General features: G+C 38.4%; 1 protein-coding gene across 1 annotated transcript; it reads right to left on the minus strand.

The window, feature by feature from the left end:
• Positions 1-10777: 10777 nt before the first annotated feature.
• LOC113066667 (gastrula zinc finger protein XlCGF8.2DB-like) lies at positions 10778-16454 on the minus strand. The gene is made up of 3 exons (XM_026238612.1): positions 16366-16454; positions 15528-15756; positions 10778-12179 (listed from the first exon to the last, which is right to left on the minus strand). The coding sequence occupies exons 2-3, from the start codon at positions 15682-15684 to the stop codon at positions 11206-11208; spliced, it is 1131 nt and encodes a 376-aa protein (XP_026094397.1). The 5' UTR covers positions 15685-15756; positions 16366-16454; the 3' UTR covers positions 10778-11205.
• Between the last annotated feature and the right edge of the window lie 5575 nt (positions 16455-22029).

Below are 22029 nucleotides of genomic sequence, written 5' to 3' on the forward strand. Positions count from 1 at the left end.
ACAGCACAAGAATTAAATGTTTAACCAGAAAGGCTTTAAAGCAGATGCAAAAAATTTACTTTCATGAGTGTGAATAAGTGCAGCGTCCCGTGAGAGTAACTGCTGAGTTAAAACTGATGTTAACGTCACATTGAGCAGTAAACTAGATTGATTCGGCGGCACCAGAACTGTACTGCACAATACTACAAGATTTCTTCAAAAGCAGACTGAAACAAAAACCTTCATATCACACACCCCTACCCTTGACAGAAATCTGGGATCAGGGGTTCGAGTATACAAATAAAAGTAGACTCATATGCTGATAACGAACGTTGATTTGCGCAGCTGGTCAGTTAACAAGGCTCTGTGTGGTAAAAGCTGATCTTTGTGCAATCACTCACCTGATGGTATTCACCGCTGATTACAGAACCGGCTAATCAGACGATATTTATTGTGCACCCCTAGCAAAAGTGTTACTCCGTCTTAGCAGTGAACATGGACATTTAAAGGGGGGAGTGAAATGCTCGTTTTCACTCAATATCATGTTAATCTTGAGTACATATAGAGTAGTACTGCATCCTTCATAACTCCAAAAAGTCTTTAGTTTTATATTCATAAGAGAAAGATAGTCTGTACCGATTTTTCCCAGAAAAACACGACCGGCTGGAGGCGTGACGTGTGGGCGGAGCTAAAGAATCATGAGCGCCAGTAGGCTTTTGCGTTTGGAAGCTGGCATTACCGTAAGGAAAAAACCATCATCCAAAACAAACCATGGCTAACAGTCAGATTCAGCCGTTTATATATATATATATATATATATATATATATATATATATATATATATATATATATATATATATATATATATATATATATATATGTGTGTGTGTGTGTTAGGGTTATATATGTTTGTGTGAACATGAACATTATCGATAATCATATCAAAATAAACAAGCTTGTTTACCTTCTTAATTTCATTGGCCTTGCCATTCCACAGATTTGTCATTTGAAATGAATCAATGACAAATGTCTCTCCTGCAAACCTGCTTGCCATGCAAGTGAAGTAGGCATTGATAACCTGAACAAGACAGTGGTTCAATCATTTGTCTGTTCCAAAAGCATTATGATGATAAATGGATTATTAGGAATTGTGTGAAAACTAGCTTACATTCTCTCCAGGTTGGAGGCATTTAAGATCCCAGGTAAATATTTTATATGGACCTATTTTGCTCCACAGTCTTCCTCCAACTTTTCATGCCCACATGTCTTGTAATACTGAAAATAGTAAGAAAAAAACAAGAAAAAAAAAACAGATACACACACACACAACACTGATTAATAATAATGACTAATAATTTTCATTTATTATACACTTATATCTATAAAAAAAGACCACTTACACTAGCTTGTTCTCTTCTTACAAAAAAAGAAAAGTAAAAGGCAGGTAATTGGCAGAGGAGGGTGTGGTTGTGATGAGTGAAGTGACCTTGGGAGCTTTTGGTGGAGGATCTTCTAATAAAAGTGTACCTGGTGATCAATGTTTACTCTTGGAAATAGTTTTCCATGGTCATCCACAATGTCTACGCTTTTGCCATCAACTTCAGTGACAGTGTATGGGCCTTTAAAGAAAAAAAAATCTGGATCCAATTTGCCCCCCTTTCTCTGTTGACTTCTTTTGTTTTGCCTCAGGACTGTCCCCAACCTGCATGACAACAGCCTCTCCTTGATCAAGTTTCCTCTTTCTTATTTATTTATTTATAACCTGTGCCATATTCTCCTGAACCGTTAAATACATTAAAAAATGTGCTCCTCTGCAATCATTTCCTCCACACTTTCATTGATCCACAGTAAAGAAGAAAATTGTCCTTATACATTGGAAAAAAATACTGCAATAGAAAAATTCAAATGTTTAACTATATAGCGCCTACCTCATAGGTGTCTGGTACCTCACATGGGTATATAGCCTCTCAACCAAATAGCAGAAAGTATGGGAAAATGTTGGTTATCTGCTTTTTGGTTCTCAGACCAAACATTGTGGCCTCCAAATAATCAGCCCACGAGCTTGGCCTGTTCTCTACCAAACTTGCTCAAACATCTGTAAAGCAGAAAACAAATCAATAAGATTATATTGCCATATACAAATGGTCTCATTTTAAACATATGGAGTGTGTTAGCTCTGAATTGTGCCATTGAGTCTCTCAACCAGTCCATTTGTTTGTGGATGGTACACACCCAGATACTGTAGATGTGTACAGATCAACACAAATCTCCTTTACAAATTAATGAGAATACGGTTTTTCCTCATGAAGAACAATTAACCGTACTGAACTGTCTTTGTTTGCACGTCAATATTTATGAATGGATTAAATGAAATGGGACAAAGTTAATCTTGACAAACTATACATCATTACAAAGATCTAAGCCTCAAGTATCAACGATCAATCACTCTTTTTCAATGGAAAGCTTATAAAGAATGTATTTGCTAAAAAAACACTGTACAAGATGTGAATAAAAACAATGGAAGTTTCACATTACTATATTTTATTCAGAATACAACATAGATGACATAAAATGTTTAAACTGAGAAAACGTGTCATTTTAAGGAAAAACAAGTTGATTTTAAATTTCATGGCATCAACACTTCTCAAAAAAGTTGGGACAATGACATGTTTACCACCGTGTGGCATCCCCTCTTCTTTTTATAACAGTCTGCAAACGTCTGGGGACTGAGGAGACAAGCTGCTAAAGTTTAGGAATAGGAATATTGTCCCATTCTTGTCTAATACAGGCTTCTAGTTGCTCAACTGTCTAATGCCCCGTTTCCACCTCAGGAACTTTACCCAGGAACTAGGGACTTTGGCCTGGTACTTGGTGTGTTTCCAACGCAGGAACCAGGAACGAAATAAAGTTCAGGGTAAAAAAATGACCCTCAGAAAGTCCCTGCTGGCGAGGTGGTACTTTTTCAAAGTTCCGGAACTTTCGGGGGCGGGACTTGAGCGCTAAACATCCTGATTAGTTGAGTTCACGCAGCATTGGTTGAGTTCAACCACCATTAATTCGGATCAACAGGCTATCTTTGGTCTGTATTCAATTTATCTATATGTTGAAAGGAAAATATTTTTTTTTTAAATATTTATATTCTCTCCAGGTTGGAGGCATTTAAGTTATTTTGTTTCTTTGTAATGGCTGTATATACACATATCCCTGAACTAAGTACATTTCTGAGGCTGTTATTAAGTTTAAATGAAAACAAAATGAGGCAGTGGTATTTGATTTCCTATTTTGTTTTATTGTAAATGTACAGTGAGGAAAATCGCAGTAGTTAAGGCGAGCTTCTTCATCGAGGACATCACACTCCTGAGTCGAATGCACAAAGTCTGAACTAACGTGGATGCACGTTCAAAATCAGCGTAATATAGTATTGAGAAACGCTCGCAGACTTATGTCACCAGTCTATTTGCCTAATCTTCCCGGTACTTTACACCGCGGTGGAAACGCAGAAAGCAACAGGTCTGGGTGGAAAAAAGTTCCTGGTACAAATGTTCTGGATAATTTCGGTGAAAACGAGGCATATGTCTTCTTGTCACATCTTTCTCTTTATGATGCACCAAATGTTTTCTATGGGTGAAAGACCAGCAGACCTCAAGTACACCTCCAACTCCATCACCCTGAATGTAGGAGCCCCACAGGGCTGTGTCCTGAGACCCCTGCTGTACTCTCTCAACATACATGACTGTGTGTCATCTATAATACGCACAACCAGCACATCCGGGAACGTAAGTTTCAATTTCGTCACCGCCCATTTTTAGAGGAAAATAAACTAGATTTCTTATAGACTTAGACAAACTAGATTTCTCATAAGAGAAACATACAAAATGTGCAGAGCAGGGTCTGGGAAGACTGAAACTGAGAACAGCTACTCTACATTCCTCAACTCACGTTTTAAATCCTTTACATATGTACTTAAAGTACTTAAAGACTTTAAGTCAGAAGCGCCGGCATTGTAGTATTTTCTCCCAAGATCAGGCAACAGTCCTCCATAAAATGTGCAGTACACATCTGAATATTTGGGTTGAACTGTTCTGGAACAGTGTTGTTAATACATTTAATCACTGACTTCTGGTCATGTCCTCTTTTGGACGACATGGCTCCAGCGGCAACAGCGAGAACCAAAGGGGTCATGCCTTCTTTCTTTGCATGAACATTTGGGCGGCGTTATGCAAATCTTCAACATTGTGATGTAGAGATGTGGGGGTGTGTTAGAACGAGGCATTTTAGGGGGGCTGTTACAAGACTGTTAAAAGACTCGATCAAGGAGGAGTTAAGATACATATAAAAAAACACCCAATCTGAGAGATCAATTTAACCATTTATTAATGGCCAAACACCTTATAAGCCACATAACAAACAGCTGACAGAAAAAGGACTAAAATCAACTAAACTAAAGTAAAATAGATCAATATGCATCCAATAAACAGATCAACAGAAACACAGCAAAGAAAGAGCACTGCTTATCAGCGGCTGAATAAAAAGATATGCATGAAGCTCAATGGATGCTCTCCATCGTAGATGGCTGGACAGTATCAGCTTCTCAACAAATGCGAGTCAGAAGAGCGTAAAAGTGACTGTGGCGGACATGTGCTGGAACTGGGAGAGCCTCTAAGACAAATGCAACTTTCGCCTTATATTCAGTCCAAAACATTATTGCTCAACAGAATGCAAGCGTTTGGGGCAGAGCTCTACCTCAGGAGAAAGAGATGAAATCCATATACACACACACAAATAAACAAAACTTTAACCATGACACTCCCCCCCCCCCCCCCCCCCCCCCCCGGGAAACAGAAGCAAGTCGTTCACATAACTTAGCAGTTATCCAAAGGATACAGTACTATTGGGACGTCTATAAAATTCAGAGACACTAAATTTGTCTGAAATGTTGGCCCATTTGCCTGATGATAAATGTGGTGATTTGATTGATATTATTAATCTTCATGTCTCTTTATTTGGTGATGTACCTTCGCGCACACATTGGTTGGAGCACGATATTGATGTTGGGGATTCGGAGCCCATTCGCTAGAATTTTTATAGGGTGTCCCCAAATAAACTCCTGCATCTTAACGCTGAAGTTCAGTATATGCTGGATCATGATACTGCACAACCTTCATTTTCCAGTTGGGCATCTCCCTGCTTGCTTGTAAATAAATTCGATGGTACTTATCGGTTTTGCACCGACTATCATAAATTAAATAGAGTAACAAAACCAGACTCATTTCCACTGCCTCGTATTGAGGATTGTGTTGATCGGGTGGGGTCGGCGAAATTTGTAAGCAATTTCGATCTGCTTAAATGTTATTGGCAAGTTCCATTGACCAAAAGAGCTCGAGAGATTTCCACCTTTAATAATTACATCAGAGGGGTTATTCTCCTATAAGGTTATGAGTTTTGGCCTTAGAAACACGCCTGCAACATTTCAGCGATTTAATGAATAGGGTTGTTTCTGGATTAAAGGGAGTGGCTGTTTATCTAGACGATTTTGCAGAATTTTTTATACCGTGGTAGCCCCCCTTACTGATCTGTTGAAAGTAAAAGCCACCTTTTGTTTGGACATCTGCCTGTCAGGTTGCTTTTGAGGCAGATAAATCACTGCTTACTTCCACTCCTCCGGTGTTGGCAGTGCCCCATTTTGATCGTTGTTTTCAGGTATGTGTGGATCCTAGTAATGTGGGTGCTGGAGCAGTGTTGTTGCAGGCTGATGAGGAAGGAATCCATCGTCCAGTTAGCTACTTCTCTAAAAAGTTTAATTCCTATCAGTTGAATTACTCTGTGGTAGAAAAGGAGGCATTAGGTTTGATATGGGCTTTGCAGCACTTTGAAGTGTATGTGGGATCCGTGTCAAACCCATTGGATTTGTATACGGACCATAACCCGCTTGTTTATTTACATTCTTTGCGGTGCCCTAACCAATGATCAACTTGTTGGTGTCTTTTCCTGCAATCATATGCACTTGACATCCGGCATATCAAGGGGACTGACAACGTGGTAGCTGACGCATTGTCTAGAGCTCCGCATTCCTTTTAACTGATTGACTAACTAGGTGTTGTTTTTGCTCTACTTGTCTATCTTAAATTGCTTCCACAGGGCCCGTGGTTGCTGAGGATATTGGAGAGTATTACAGAGTGGTGGGTCTTTCCAGTTTGGGAGTTATTGGGTGACTGGTTTCATATGTCCACCCTCTTCTTTTTTATGGGGGGGGGGGGGGTGTTACGACCCCAGTGTGGGTCATATGGTGTGGGTTTTGTTGTCCTTTTTGTTATGTTTTGTAGGTTGCAGTTTGAGTGAGTGACGTCATGATGACCGATGCTTTACACCTACACTAGAGCTGATGCCGACAAACTAAAGCAGCTCCCTTCAGTCGTGATTTTTTTTGTCGTCTTGTACTCGTTTGTTGGTTTATTATTTTACTTAATTACTTTTACTTTAATAAATGTTATTCCTTTTTGCATACCACTTCAACGTGTCATTCCCTTCTTTGTCGCGGCTTGCAAGCCAGCCGTGACTAAACCGAGTAGCTACACACATGATCTCCAACAAACTTTGACAACACGACTTAGCCGGAGGGAGCGGTACCACACTATCCACCAAAACTTGTTCAAATGGTTTGCCCACGTCCGGTATAGGACAGAGGGGCAGGTGGCACTACCTGGTTAGGATTTGTATATTACCAGATATAGAGGAACTCCATTTCACCCATTTCATACCCTGCACAATTGTGCTAGTTTCACATGCAGAATTCCCACAAAATCTGAAGTGTTAGATAATATGATGGACTGAGATCCCCCAGTGTCATGCAAAAATCACACTGGTTTACTATTTGCACCATTGTTCAATGACAGAAATCCATCAAATGCAAAGAATATCTCTTTGGAATTGAGACTTTAGTCTTTGCAACTTTACAGATCTTCTTCATGCATCAAGAGCTTGTAACACTCCAAAGAGAAAAGAAAACTTGAAAATCGCATCATATGACCCATTTAAATGAGAACCTGAAGACTAAAAAACAAATGTCAATATCTCTCTTGAAGAAAAAAAGAGTTCTCTATACACAAAGTGGCCCAAAACACTGTCATACTGACATGCTAAAAGCAGATTTTTTTTAAAGGACTTTAGCAATTTCTTGGGGATCAGTTGTTAATATCACATGGTTAAAGCACATGAATGCACAAATTAAAATTTGTATTTCAGCATTATCATAATACTAATATTGTCCACCAGAGAAAGACACAAGACAACAATTATTTTAGATTACGTAGTTTAAAATCTGTGTAAACAGTTCAGTGAATTATCTATGCATATCATTCATTATAGTTTCATAGTTTCCAAATAAATCTTAAATCTCTGAAATAACTTTTATATGTATACATCTTAAATTCAAAACATCTATTGTAATATACTACATAGACATTTTAATACTCATATTACACTTGAAAAACACCACGCCTATTGTAACAACTATATCTCCTACACAACTCATTTCTCAGTCAACACCTTGATATGAATTTGATGTCAAACATTCAAGACTTGAATGTTGTAACATAACATAATTAAGGGTCCAGACCAACACTATTGTTTCCATACTGATATTCTTCATCTGATTAATGGTCCTCGGCAGCTTGTTGAATGTTCAACAATTGAGTGGTGCACTAAGCCACTGGTCCTGAACCAATCAGGTCGTGGGTTCGAATCTAGGGTGGCACATGCACAAGAGGTGATATGGCTGGAGGTGGCGCAAACATTACTTCTGTTCCAGATTCTTCTTCAATCGGAAACATATTTTTGGTCATTCTCATCTGAACGTCTTTTCAATTTTGAATTTCTCTACTTCTGAACCAATCCATAATCCTAATGCACACTCTTATTTCTGCCTCTGCACTGCGCTACATCCCTTATCTGGCTTGGTCCTGGAATTGCTGCTTGCAGCTATATTCATTAATATATATATATATATTTTTTTTTACTATTATCATTATCAAGTTATTCATTTATATTTAATCATTTAGCAGACACTTTTATCCAGAGCGACATACAAATGAGAACAATAGAAGCAGTCAGGTCAACAAGAGAACAACAACAGTACACAAGTGCCATGACAAGTCTCAGTTAGTCTAGCACAGAACACATAGCCAGTTTTTTTTTTTAAGAAATAAATGAAAAGACAAAAAAAGAAAAGGAGGAAAAGTGCTAGTATTAGTTGCTTAAGTGTTTAGTTAGGGTTAAAAAGAAACTCTTTAGATGTTTCTTGAAAATGAGTAAAGACTCAGCTGTACGAATTATGAAGAATTATAATTAAGTTATAAATAAAATATAAATAAGTTATACAAATAAGTTATTTAGTTAACTAAAATACTTGGGGTTTAAAACAAACTGTAATGCAATAATGATTTCAAAGAGTAGGGTGAATTCAGGTCGATTGGGATGTGTAAATATTAGTTTTTATATAATCTGCAATAGATAGTTAACAGTAAACCTGAAATCAATGCCTAGTTAAAGCCAACAGATCTATCAAGATCTCAGCAGAGGATGATTATTCAAGTATATTATAATAAAACACTACCAACTTCACTTATTCAATCAGTTTATTGCTTTCAAATTGCTACAAAAGTTCCTTAACATGAACAAATTAACATGAATTCTTTTCATTCCTCCCCTAAATAGTTACGAACACCTTTTTACCATAACCAGCACTGCTTACTAATATTTCTTCATTATAGGCATGCTAGTGTGTGCCAGGGCCAGTCCTGTTTTCACTGTCACCTCCGGTGCTCGATCGTGCCTCGTTGGTGCTTCCTCCGTTTTTTTGGCCCGATGAAAACCTTGGGCTAAAGTGGGTCAGCTTGGGCTAGTGGAGTGGTTATGAACAAATGCAGAGTTTCTCTGTGTCTGGAGATTGTCAGTGCCATGGATCATTTAATAAAGCTAACAGCTGTAACACCAGCATTAAAGACTTTTGAAAATAAGTTGAGCCCAAATCTCATTTTCAGTCAGAAGCGAGTGTTTGAAATAAATTGTGGATTATAATAACCATACAAGACATACAGCAAAAAGACTACGCACGCTAGACATTAACCATTTACCATAGTAAACATGGTAAATGCGACTACTAAAGCTGAGTTCAGACATGGATGATTTTAGTCCAGTTTTTGAGAAATCGCAGACAAACACCTGAAATCACAGGCAACTCTGAGATATTTGGCATGCTAAATATTTGGACCTGTCGGCCATTCAAAATCATGCTGTCTGAAAAGTGTTCTGAATGAAAACTACATCGGCGATGACCGACAGCCAATGAGAAAGCAAGATACAGAGCAGCGGGAAGTTCGGGGAGGAGTTATAGACCACAATATCAGCAAGCATGGCTTAATTTCAGAAAAAGGCTTTCTTCTCTGTCTATTTGGACCCATGAAATGGAAGATAAATTAGTATAAATTTAGCAGGAGCAGTCGTGTTTGTTTTCGAAACGTAGTTTGCGTGCCAGACAGAGTTGTTGGTGATTCTCCCTATTGTAAAGTCATGCAGTGTGAAACCTTCTGTCACAAACTCGGCTTTAGAGAATAAGAAGCTAACGTTTCATTTCTTAATAATAATCGTGTATTTATTTAGTAATATTGCATCTGTCATAAGTCTCAAGAGTTTAGCTCCGCGTAGCATATGTCATAAATATATAATAATGTTTCGTTCAGGAGCTTTTGTAAAAATATGGAAATTATCATTCTTTCTAAATGTGATGTATATAGGCTACTGTGACTACAAATAAACAGAAACCGACTCAAGTGAACAATCAGGGTATGTTCATATCGCTTAATTTCTGTGTGACTAATTTACGATCAAAATATCCCTTACTATAGTAAAGCATCAATGCTTTTGAATTTGAATATTTAACAAAGCATGCAAACAAACGGCCACTTTTATTGTGTTCATTTAGTGATCGCGATAGCTCCAGTGACTCGTTTCTTATTAGTTTTCTGAAAACTTCTCTTTGTTGGTGAAATTATGGGGTTGCGTGACGTTGTTCATAAGAGGTGTGTAAAGGGTGGGTTTTAGTGAAGCACAGCGGAGCTTCTGGCCGAACGGTGGAAATGCTGTGCTATTTTGGTCTCAGTGGTACAGGTCCGAGGCTATTAGCCCCACCTGACTCACAATAGCCGCATTTCCACTGTCGGGCCAGTGTAGCACCGAGGCCAGAATAGCGCAGGGTTTCCACAGTGGAGCTTGAAGCACCGCTGCACGTCACTAAAACACGCCCTTTACACGCCTCTCAGAACAACGTAATGCAACCTCAAAATTTCAAAAACAAAGATAAGTTATCAGAAAACTAAGAAATAAGTCACTGGAACATGCACGATCACAAAACAAACATAATAAAAGCGGCCATTTGTTTGCATGCTTTGTTAAAGCTATATTCAAATTCAAAAGCATAAATGTTTTAACTATAGAATTGATTTAATTTATCAGGACTCAAAATTAATCACATAAATACACATTTCTATTTTATTTGTTTATTTTTAATAATAATATGGTTAGCGTGCATATCTTTTTCATCGCTTATAAATATTTATGCCTTGTATGGTGATTATAATCCACATTGGATCAAGTTATTTGAAACACTCGCTGCTGACTGAAAGTGAGTTTTGAGCTCGACTTATTTTAAAACGTCTTTAATGCTGGTATTAAAGCTGTTATCTTTCTGAAATGCTGACGCTCTCCAGACACGGAGAAACTCCGCCTTTGTTCATAACCCCTCCTCTAGCCCCAGCTGGCCTGCTTTTTCCCGAGGAAGCCCCGGCGAGGCACGATCAAGCCCCGGAAGTGACTGTGGAAACGCGACTGGCCCTGGCACGCACTATTTTAGCTCGATAGTGGAAAAGCGGCTATTGACCCTCTACTTGAGAAAATGCCCGAAGTGGTCCAAAGTGGACAAAAAAAAGAAAAAGAGATGGTGATATGGAGACAGTCTATTTGTGATGCAATCAAACAAAACACATTTTAAACCCAGGTGTAAACAAGACCTCAATACACTGCTCATGTATTTTGAGTTGCATCGTGGATGGTTCTATGAACCCCAGGTTTGTCTGGTTTCTGCAAGTCTTTCCACAATGATGGCACAGTAAAGGCTTCTCTCTGGTTTTATTACATGAATCATGTCACACTGATGACATAAATACAGTTCTCTCAGCTGTGAATACTCATGTGGGACTTAAGGGCCGTTTTATGTCTGAAACTATTTCCGCAGTGACCACATTTAAATGGCTTCTCTCCAGTGTGAATTCTCATGTGCCTGTTACAGCTTCCTATTCGGCTGAAACTTCTTCCACATTGTTGGCAGGTGAAAGGCTTCTCTCCAGTGTGAATTCTTATGTGGTCTTCCAAGTGTCGTTTATGATTGAAACTCTTTCCACACTGAGGGCATGTGAAGGGTTGCTCTCCAGAGTGAATTCTCATGTGGTCTTCAAAGGGTCGTTTTTGACAAAAACTCTTTCCACACTCGGAGCACTTGTAGGGTTTCTCTCTCTGAGTTCTCATATGGACTTCAAGGTTTTCATGTTGATCAAAACTCTTTCCACTCAGAGAACGGGTGTAAGGCTTTTCTCCAGTGTGAATTCCTATGTGGTCTTCAAAGTGTCGTATATGATTGAAACTTATTCCACAATGTTGGCAGGTGAACAGACTCTCTCCAGTGTGAACTGCCATGTGGCAATGAAGGTTTCCTTTCCGGTTGAAACCTTTTCCACACTCTTTGCATTTGTAAGGTTTCTCTCCAGTGTGAACACTCATGTGGGCTCCAAGGTTTCCAAGTTGAGAGAAATTCTTTCCACAATGTTGGCATGTGTATGGCTTCTCTCCAGTGTGAATTCTTATGTGTCTATTAAGAGTAATTTTTTGACCGAAATGCTTTCCACATTGTTGGCAGGCATAAGGCTTCACTTTTGCGTGAATTCCCATGTGTCTTTTAAAACTATTTATTTTACTGAAACTCTTTCCACACTGTTGGCAGGTGAAAAAACTTGCTTTCTTTTGGGGCCCTTTTCTTGAGGAAGACATTTCAGTCTGTGAACAACTAAAATATTTTTCTCCATTTATGAAATAATGATCTTTCTCTTCAATTTCATTCAGTACTTCACTCTCCTCTTTCAGTGCCATCCGGTCTAAGGTTAAAAGAGACAAATAAAAATTAATGACAAAACAATACATCAAAATATTCAATACTAACATACAGGTGCTTCTCAAATTAGAATGCAATAGAGATGTTTCGATACCCTCTTTCTCTTCCCGATACCGATACCTGGGCTCAGGGTATCGGCCGATACAGAGTACTGATCCGATACCTGGGTGTGTATCTGTATATACTACTAGCCCTGTGTAAATTGCTAGAATTATTTTATGGTGTGCTAAAGACTTATCCCTTAATAAAACACGAACCAATACATGGTGAACTACTGCATTTTTTTGCATTATTTGTATTATCTGACATGAATTTGACAGTAATATTTATTTTCTTAAGCGAAAAAGAACTTCAAATGCAGACAAAAATCTAACATCGCAAACTAAAAAAGGTATCTTAGTTTTACAATTTAACTGTATATAAAAACTGCAACAAAAAGTCTAGAAATATAAAAAAAAATTATATATAAATCAGATAATCTCTTTACAACAAAACAAGCAACCGTCTAGGCGTAATTATTACATATTATTATCATCATTTCTACATAGAGACATAGTTAAATCTACTGAAGGCTACAACAGTAGCTTAATATATTGTCAATTTACTCACGTAAAACCGAACATTTATTTTGATGGGTTGCCATGAAGATCTTTGAGTGTCTGTGTTTATGATATGACAGTTTTCTCAAATGAAATGGTAAATTCTCCTGAAGTGATGGTTTATGCGTCCGTGTCCTCATATAGTAACACACAGCAGAGACTACAAAACAGCGAGCTCCCGCACATCTGCACCCGTCACCCACAGAGATGTAGAATTTGCAGGAGTAATATTTAAAAAGTATTCAGCAATTTAATATTCACAGACACTATATTCAGCTACAATCTGGAGCCCTGCGCTCAGACTAAAACGGAAGTGGCTGAACGCAGCTGCGGGTACCGAATATACTCAAACTTACTACCGTTACTACAGAGACGCTGGTATCACCACATCAATTTTCAGCACCGACTTGGTAGTGAAGTGCCAGTACTTATGGCATCCCTAGTCGCTGTTTTCCTGTCTGGTTGGTCCAGTCTGAAAAACTGCTAAACAGCGGACATACTGCTAACCACTGATCTATAATATAGAAGTGGCTTCACTGTCTGTTGGCAGTTAAGAACGCGATGAGCGATCCAGTCATACATAGATCAGTGCTGCTAACGTGTTTTCATTTCTTCTTCACTGCTCTAAACAGGGGTTTCTGGTGGCAACACAGCACAACTTCCTGTGTTTGCAATACATTCTGAGCAGCGAAGTAGAGCCGTGCAGCGTTTGGGCAAAGCTAGCGGTCATAACTAGGTCTTGTTTAAGAAAATGGTATCGGATCGGTATATGGGTTTATGTACTCGCCGATGCCAGAATTTGTTGTGGTATCTGTGATATTTCCGATACTAGTATCGGAATCTGAACAACTCTATAATGCGATGGAAAAGTTCATTTATTTCAGTAATTCAACTCAAATCGTGAAACTAGTGTATTAAATTAAATGATGTAGGAGCAAGGCACTAAACCCCCAACTGCTCCCGGGGCAGTTTTTGATTAAATGCAGAGCTCCAATTCTGAGTATGGGTCACTATACTTGACTGTATGTCACTTTGTTGCTTTTCTTGTTCTGCTCGAGTCTATGGAAGCCTGTAGAACTGTTTGAAGATCCCAATTTCACTTTTTTAACGTTAATGTGTAAATGTTGTTGGTTTAGTATAATGCCTACAAAAACTGGTAGGGGCTACAAGTTACTTCCAGGGTTTGTGACATCACAAACCCAGATAAACCACTCCCACAGGAACATGTTATAACATAAGCAGTAGCCTTTAAAAATAACAAGAGTTTCTAAAAATACGAGACAACAACAAACAAAAAAACATACGCCTACCATTAAAAGCCTGTGCTTGCATAATAATATCCTCTGCTTCTCAATCGGGTTCAAGCTGATATTAATAACATTGTTGTTTACAATACAACCGGAGCACATGCTGCTGAGGTAAGGGGCGGGACACTAGAGGCAGTTAAGCCAATCACAACACACTGTGCTAGCTAACCAATCAGAGCTCATCACCTATTTCTGAGGGAGGGGCTTCAAAAAAAGCAGGAAATGTTTAGCCGGTGAACCACCCCTTTAACTCTGGAAACATGGCTAATAAAGGTGGTGTTTTATCACTGTCATGAACAAAGTATCTGCAGTGGCAACTTACTTTACTGGAGTGTATTGAACTGAAGGAGCTTATGGACTTATGTATTTCTGCAAAGCTTTGACATATTGACACAACCACAACATTGCCAGCTAGTAGTCAGAAGTGCTTAACTGTTAAATCATATTACTACTTGATTGTATTCAAGTTAAGTAGAAATTAACTTTATAGCATGAAGAGCAAATATTGACATGAATTGAGATAGATTTAAACTCTCCTCGATACAGACACATACCCTGTGCAAGTTATTGTTTTCATGTTTAAAATGAGAGCAAGAATGCAAATTACCATGAATATCCAAACAATGGCATTACTTCTTACAACAATTCGACAAAAAAGTAAATATTAAGTGAATATTCTAAATTTTAAATGTACCCTACATTTTAAACAGAGTATTGTCAATATTGTTTGTTCTACTTTGCAATGAAATAATAGTTCCAACGAAATCCGTATCATTGTGCGTCTCCAAGCAACACCGCGCTTTTTCATTAGCGAACGAATCTGTGGCTTTGAACGATTTGGAGAGTCAGTAATTAATAACCCATTCAGAACTACTATTTTTTTTTCGTTACTGGATTTATGATGCGAGGCCTGTGTGATTTAAGAAGTGGCGCCACCTATTGTGTAATTAAAAAAAAAAAAAAAAAAAAAAGATTATATATATATATATATATATATATATATCTATTTATAAAAATGGCTGTTTTTGTCAGCCAATCATGTCATGCCACTTGTCTTTTTAAACTCTAGCAGCTCCCGCTCTTTTCACTCTAGCCTGTTTTTAAAAAGTGTTACGTGACATTCATCCAATTATGGTGACCCATACTGAGAATTCGTGCTCTGCATTTAACCCATCCCAAGTGCACACACACAGCAGTGAACACACACACAAACGGGGAGCAGCTGGGGGTTGACAGCGTTCAACGATACCCCAGTCGTGGTATTGCCAGCCCAAGACTTGAACACACAACCCTTGTGTTAGGAGTCAAACTCTCCAATCACTAGGCCACGACTTCCCATGTGGAATAACAATGCTGTTCATTACAGCAGATAGTAATCTTTACAACAGTTCGTAGGATATTTCAGCTTTGAGAATAAAAACCAACCTGTTTTTTCCACACTTTCTTCATGTTTTACTCTGAATGTTTCTTCACTCTCTTCTTTAATAAACTCCATCTTCGTTTGTTCCTCAGTTTCTTCATGTTTGACGCTGAATGTTTCTTCAATCTTAATATCTTCTCTTTCCTCTTTAATAATCTCCATCTTTATAATCGTGTGTCACGTGGATCTCAGTCGCTTCAGCAGGAGTTTTTCTGTGAGTTTAGACACTTTGTCCTGTTTAAAATGAGAATAATTAACAAAAAATAAATAAAAACATTGAATCTCTGGGTGTGTCTCAATCAGCTCTAGTTCAGTAGTCAGCACACTGGTGAGGGAGACAGAGTGAGAGTTAATGGACTTCATGATCTGATTAGATAAAACACTCAAAACTTTTAACTTGCACCATTTAGTTAGTTTAACAATAGGTAATGATTAATATATTACATTTAAAAATTGCTATTGACTGCAGATGTGTTGTTGCAATGGCAAGTTTAAAGTTTGTTCTCGGTGTATTTACTCCGTTTCGAGCAGCAGTGTCTGAATCAAAAACACTGAATCATTTGTGAAGAAACCGATTCAAATGACTCGGAGTTTCGAAAGATACGGTTCTCTCAGCACAAATGGACAGAATCAATGACTGTATTCGTGTTTACAATCATTTCACTACATACGGAGCGAAATCAGACGCTGTGTGCATGCGCTTTACTTGCACATAATAACGCTTATTACTAGGCTAGATAGAATTGTACAATGTTACATTTATTAATTATCAACTTTACATCGCTTGTTAACGCTATAAAAACAGTATGAATTCAAACACTTGAAATGATTAAGACCACAAACCTTTCTCCAGCTGAAACAGACGCGGGAGCGCGCCGTAGCCTTATGACGTCATGCCTCCACATCAAAATAAAGGTCCTGTTCACGCGCTCCCTCATCTACACTCCAGAAAATGCTTAGATATTTACATAAAGAAAACCCATGAAAACATATGTCAGTGGTATTCAGTTTTATTCTTATTGAAATACATCTTGAAATATATAAATAACTTATATATATATATATTATTTATAAATGACATTTTAAATATGTATTTATTTATGTACCATTATATTTTCAAAGTGTATTTTATTCATTTTAATGTATTTATGACAACATTGATTCCCATGTATATTTATGCATTCATTTAATTTGTATTTATTCATGCATTATGTCAACATTTATTTATTTTTTAGATTTTTTTACTTTGTGAATGAATATGCTATTTGACAGCATCTGAGTTCTCAAACATGGCAGTATTGGAGGTTGCATTTGCAAAGATGTCTTTGTCCTCACATAGCACTTGTTTTTGAATGCATTACTTATTTCCTTTCTCAAACATGAAGTTCTCTTTCATCATATCGTGTTCGAGATCCACTGCAGAAGCATCCTATTGTACCAAGTCTGGCTTGACAGAATGGAGTAGGGGGACTTTTTTTAAGTCTCTGAAATTGGGCCATAAAACACATACAGAACTCTCTTTTTTTTTAGGGATGTGGTCGACTAGAGTTTTTGCTAAAAACTGAATAACCCTGTTTACCCCGCTCACAGAAAACAATATTATGAATTTAACATTTATAAAACATGTTTTGTGATACAATGCCCTTATGGCTTGTGGTTTTATACATTATAAAACAAACAAACATCATGTCGTTGTGAGACATTTAGACAATGAAATGACATATTTCAAAATGTTTCACATAATTTCAATCATGTAGTCAGGAATTATGGTTTGGGACGAGTCTAACTAACTAGTAAAATGTATTGTATCCTACACTGGATCCAGCTGCGCGATGCATCATGTTGTGTTCTTATTCTGAGGTAAATTCAGCGTGTCTTTTTCCAGAAACAAAAAGTAGCTAGGATGAAATCTTCATGTTTGTTTATGGATTATGTAGGTTAAAATGCATGTCTCATGTTGATGCTTTTAATTTGAAAAGTGTGATGAGCACGTGGGTTTGATCGTATTATAGATAATGAGATGCAAAACTGGACATAGCATTGTTTTCATATGGATTACTTTGTACCAGAATTTTTTCTAATTTTCTTATTTAATCTAAGAGTAGACCCCTCATGCTTTCTATATATATATATATATATATATATATATATATATATATATATATATATATATATATATATATATATATATATATACACACACACATTTACAGGTGCTGGTCTCATAATTAGAATATCATCAAAATATTTCACTAATTCCATTCAGTAAGACTGATATATTTCGAAAGTGTTTTCTTTTAATTTTGATGATTATAACTGACAACAAATGAAAATCCCTGTAACGTGTTTGTGAGTGGAAAGGAAGAGGACGGGGTCAACTTGACTGATGATGGTACTTTTATCGGCACAGTTCACTCTGTAACCGCTCGCGTAAACAAACACAACTCTCTCAATAACTTTCATTTTCTTGAGGTTTCTCCTTCTGGAATGGGTCATCCATCAGCTGTCCTTCTCTCTCTCACACACACACTCCTGTTTCTCCTGGCTCTATATACTCTCTCCACGCCCAGTACTGAAACAAGACACAGGTGTTGGTTTGTCTCCTGCTGTAGATTTCGCTTAACCATACCCCAATCTTGGCTAACTGAAAAGTATGAAGATGAAAAGTATGAGCATGTACAGCACTCAATACTTAATTGGGGCTCCTTTTGCCTGAATTACTGCAGCAATGCGGCGTGGCATGGAGTTGATCAGTCTGTGGCACTGCTCAGGTGTTATGAGATCCCAGGCTGCTCTGATAGTGGCCTTCAGCTCTTCTGCAATGTTGGTTCTGGCACATTGCATCTTCCTCTTCACAATACCCCATAGATTTTCAATGGGGTTAAGGTCAGACGAGTTTGCTTGCCAATTAAGAACAGGGATACCATGGTCCTTAAACCAGGTACTGGATGCTTTGGCACTGTGTGCAGGTCCCAAGTCCTGTTGGAAAATGAAATCTGCATCTCCATAAAGTTGGTCAGCAGCAGGAAGCATGAAGTGCTCTAAAACCTTCTGGTATACAGATGTGTTGACCTTGGACCTCAGAAAACACAGTGGACCAACACCAGCAGATGACATGGCACCACAAACCATCACTAACTGTGGAAACTTTACACTGGAGCTCAAGCAACGTGGATTGTGGGCCTCTCCTCTCTTCCTCCAGACTCTGGGACCCTGATTTCCAAAGGAAATGCTAAATTTACTTTCTTCAGAGAACATAACTGTGGTCCACTCAGCAGCAGTCCAGACCTTTTTTTCTTTAGACGCTTCTGACGCTGTCTGTTCAAGAGTGTCTTGACACAAGGAATGCAACAGCTGAAACTCATGTCTTACGTCTGTGTGTAGTGGTTCTTGAAGCACTGACTCCAGCTGCAGTCCACTCTTTGTGAATATCCCCCACATTTTTGAATGGATTTTGTTTCACAATCCTCTCCAGGGTGCGGTTATCCCTATTGCTTGTACACTTTTTTCCACCACATCTTTTCCTTCCCTTCACTTCTCTATTAATGTGCTTGGACACAGAGCTCTGAGAACAGCCAGTCGCTTTTGCAATGACCTTTTGTGTCTTGCCCTCCTTGCCCTATTCTAATTATGAGACTAGCACCTGTAAATGTATTATTATAGAGCCGGAAATCTATTAACCAAATTGTGAAATTGTCCACCAAGTTGATTGGGGAGCCAATACTTAATCTGGATTTGCTGTATACCAGGCAGGTACAGCAACTAACCGTCTCATTTCTATGTGAGCATCATTCCTCCAGGCATTTCTCCCTGTATTACAAGGTCCAACATTTTTCCATCTAATCAACAGTTTAGATTACCACCGGGTAAACAATGGCATAAAAACAGCTTTTCTCTGTAGCCATTAATTATATGAACTGTAATAAGATGAAGAAATGGGTTATAATTATTTTATATTATATTTTTGCTTTTTCCTCTGTGGCTCTCAGCGAAGGCGGACACATTTTCTCTCTCTCCTTCCATTACCTTCCCTGCTTGCTCTCTCGTATCATCTATTGTCAAGTACTACTCTGCACTGCTCTCCAAACTGAAAATCATGGATTTGATCAACTGGTCTCTTAATGAATTTGACACCATCTTCTCGACGAGAAGCTTGGGTTCGGGGGAACCTGACTGCCCTGCTGGAATGTTCGCAGCTGGCTACATAATGGATGCATGGAAGAATTGGCGGGCCTTGTGTCTGGCGGCTCTTTCTGTGGAGGAACCATCATAATAGGTTTTCTGCTTTGCCCTGGGTTATTGAAGAATTCAGAAAATGGGAACAGCTGTCCAAAGCCTCATAAGGTTGCACATCATGATCGAAGCAGTGGGCAGAGCGGTCAGCACTTAGACTGAGACTGCAATATGGATACCATCACATAGAAGCTCACGGCTTTGCAAAGGAAATTGGATGGATTTGGAAACCATAATGGACAGAGAGTGACCGGTAAATTGGAATGCGGCTACTCACCCCAAGACCAAAAATTGGAATCTTATCTTCTTTCGGCTCCCTCTACCAGCACTGGCCTCAGCCAAGGCCGCTGCTGGAACAACAACTCCCCTTGAAGAGCACTGCAGTGAGACGCTCTTGCATTCCTCCCCCCACTCCACAGACACCTGCTGATTGTTGACTGGACCTGACCAAGGCTGTCTCTATGGTAACTTGCTTTCGTGGACTGAGGCACTGGATGTGAATGCCAGCTCTCCAGGCCTACAAATACACAAACTTTTACATACACAAATATATATACAGATGCATTCACCCTCACCTTCGCTGCTTTGTACCTACGGTCTGACAAGCGGGTCTGTGTCCAGCGCCGTAGGGCTGATGGACCGGATGGCTGCTTGCCTGCACTGGATTACCTCAACCCCTGTTGCAAAGTCATGTGTTTAAGCTGTATTGATTATGTGCTTTTGTTGCTGTGGTGTTTTTCCTGTTTTCACACTTTACTCCCAAAGGAGCACAGTCTCGCTTCCCTAATGTTATGCTGCAACCTTCTTCCCCTGTACCATATTTCATAACCTTGTACCCACATGTGCAATGACATTAGAGTTAAATCTAATCTACAATTATGTGTCTGTGTTTGGTTCTGATTTCAGAGTGTTGTCTATTGTATTGGCTATGATGTTTGGGAAATAGCCGTAACTTGTTCAATGACAACTAATTTACCTACGGATATAAAATAAATAAATTTAAATACATGGGTAATGAACAACCCCAAAGGTAAAAAAGAGAAGGGCTTCAAATTATTATATTTTCACACTTGTAGTTCGGTTTGTTTGGTTAAATTGGTCTGGACCAAAAAGGAAAATAATACATTTGGTCCTGGTCTGCATAGTTCATAATTGGCATTTTTGACAGCGAACGTAAAGGCATAGTGACACGTTCTCAACCTGATTGGTTGGCTTGAATGACGTATTTATCATGACGGACCTCACCGAACACCCCAAAGAAAAGGTGCAATAGACTTAAGTTTAAGTCTGAGCAGCCGCTTAAAGACTAGTAGTCAGCTCAGTGCCGTTTTAGATTAACGCACCTAATTCCATCTGCTGGACTAAGCTTGCTCATTCTTGTGTGGACATATACATTTATTTTCACCACCTGCCAATCAGAAGGAGCTCATAAAAGGCACTTTACCTTATTGTTGCTCCACATTTTGAATTGTATAAACATGTTAAATCATCTAAACTTGGGGTCTCCAAAATTTACTACAACCCAGACTGGTTAAGTTTGAAAACTTTTCTTGCGGACCGGCTGGACAAGGGGGGTGGGGGATGTCATCCTAATATATATATATATACACATGTTAGGCTATAATATAGTATTATAGTGGTTCAAGGCATTCTATTGTTTTTTTTTTGTTTTTTTGTCACAGATTGGGTGATTTTTTTTTTTTAAATGAAAAGTACAATGACAATGCCATAAACTGATTGACATATGATAGGTTTATGTGTACATATTCGCAACTATGTATTTCCGCTCTGTCTGAAACACGTCTCTATATGATTGTGCGCTCTTTGATTGTGTGCGAAAACAGTATGAGAGTATCGAATTGAGCTCTCATTTGTTTCTTATTCTGGTGGTTTAAAATTTCTTGAACATGTAAACTGGCAGATTAACCTGCAAATCACATGTGTGGCGAACAGTATAGGGTCTCATTTGTACATTTAACGGATCAACTGCGAACATGTGACAGATCAGAGCAATTAGATACATTTACTTATTTAACATGAAATCATCCAATTGCTACTACATTTCAATCACATACAATGAAAATACTGAATAATTAGAACAATCATTAACGCAATAAATGTCATATCTATACACAATTTCCCCAGAACGTTCTTGCAACCCGGTAGCAATTCTTTCACGGCCCAGTAGTGGGTCACGACCCGGTAGTTGGGGACCTCTGATATAAACCTACAACATGCATCTTAGACACTATACTGTCTAAGCTCCTACAAGAG

This window comes from Carassius auratus, chromosome 4 (genome assembly GCF_003368295.1).
Source record: "Carassius auratus strain Wakin chromosome 4, ASM336829v1, whole genome shotgun sequence".
NCBI lineage: Eukaryota > Metazoa > Chordata > Actinopteri > Cypriniformes > Cyprinidae > Carassius > Carassius auratus.

Coding starts and splice junctions, on each gene's coding strand:
- LOC113066667 (XM_026238612.1), bottom strand. CDS start 15,684: ATGGAGATTATTAAAGAGGAAAGAGAAGATATTAAGATTGAAGAAACA. Junction 12,180..15,527: donor AGAAAGTGTGGAAAAAACAG/GTTGGTTTTTAT, acceptor TTTTAACCTTAG/ACCGGATGGCACTGAAAGAG.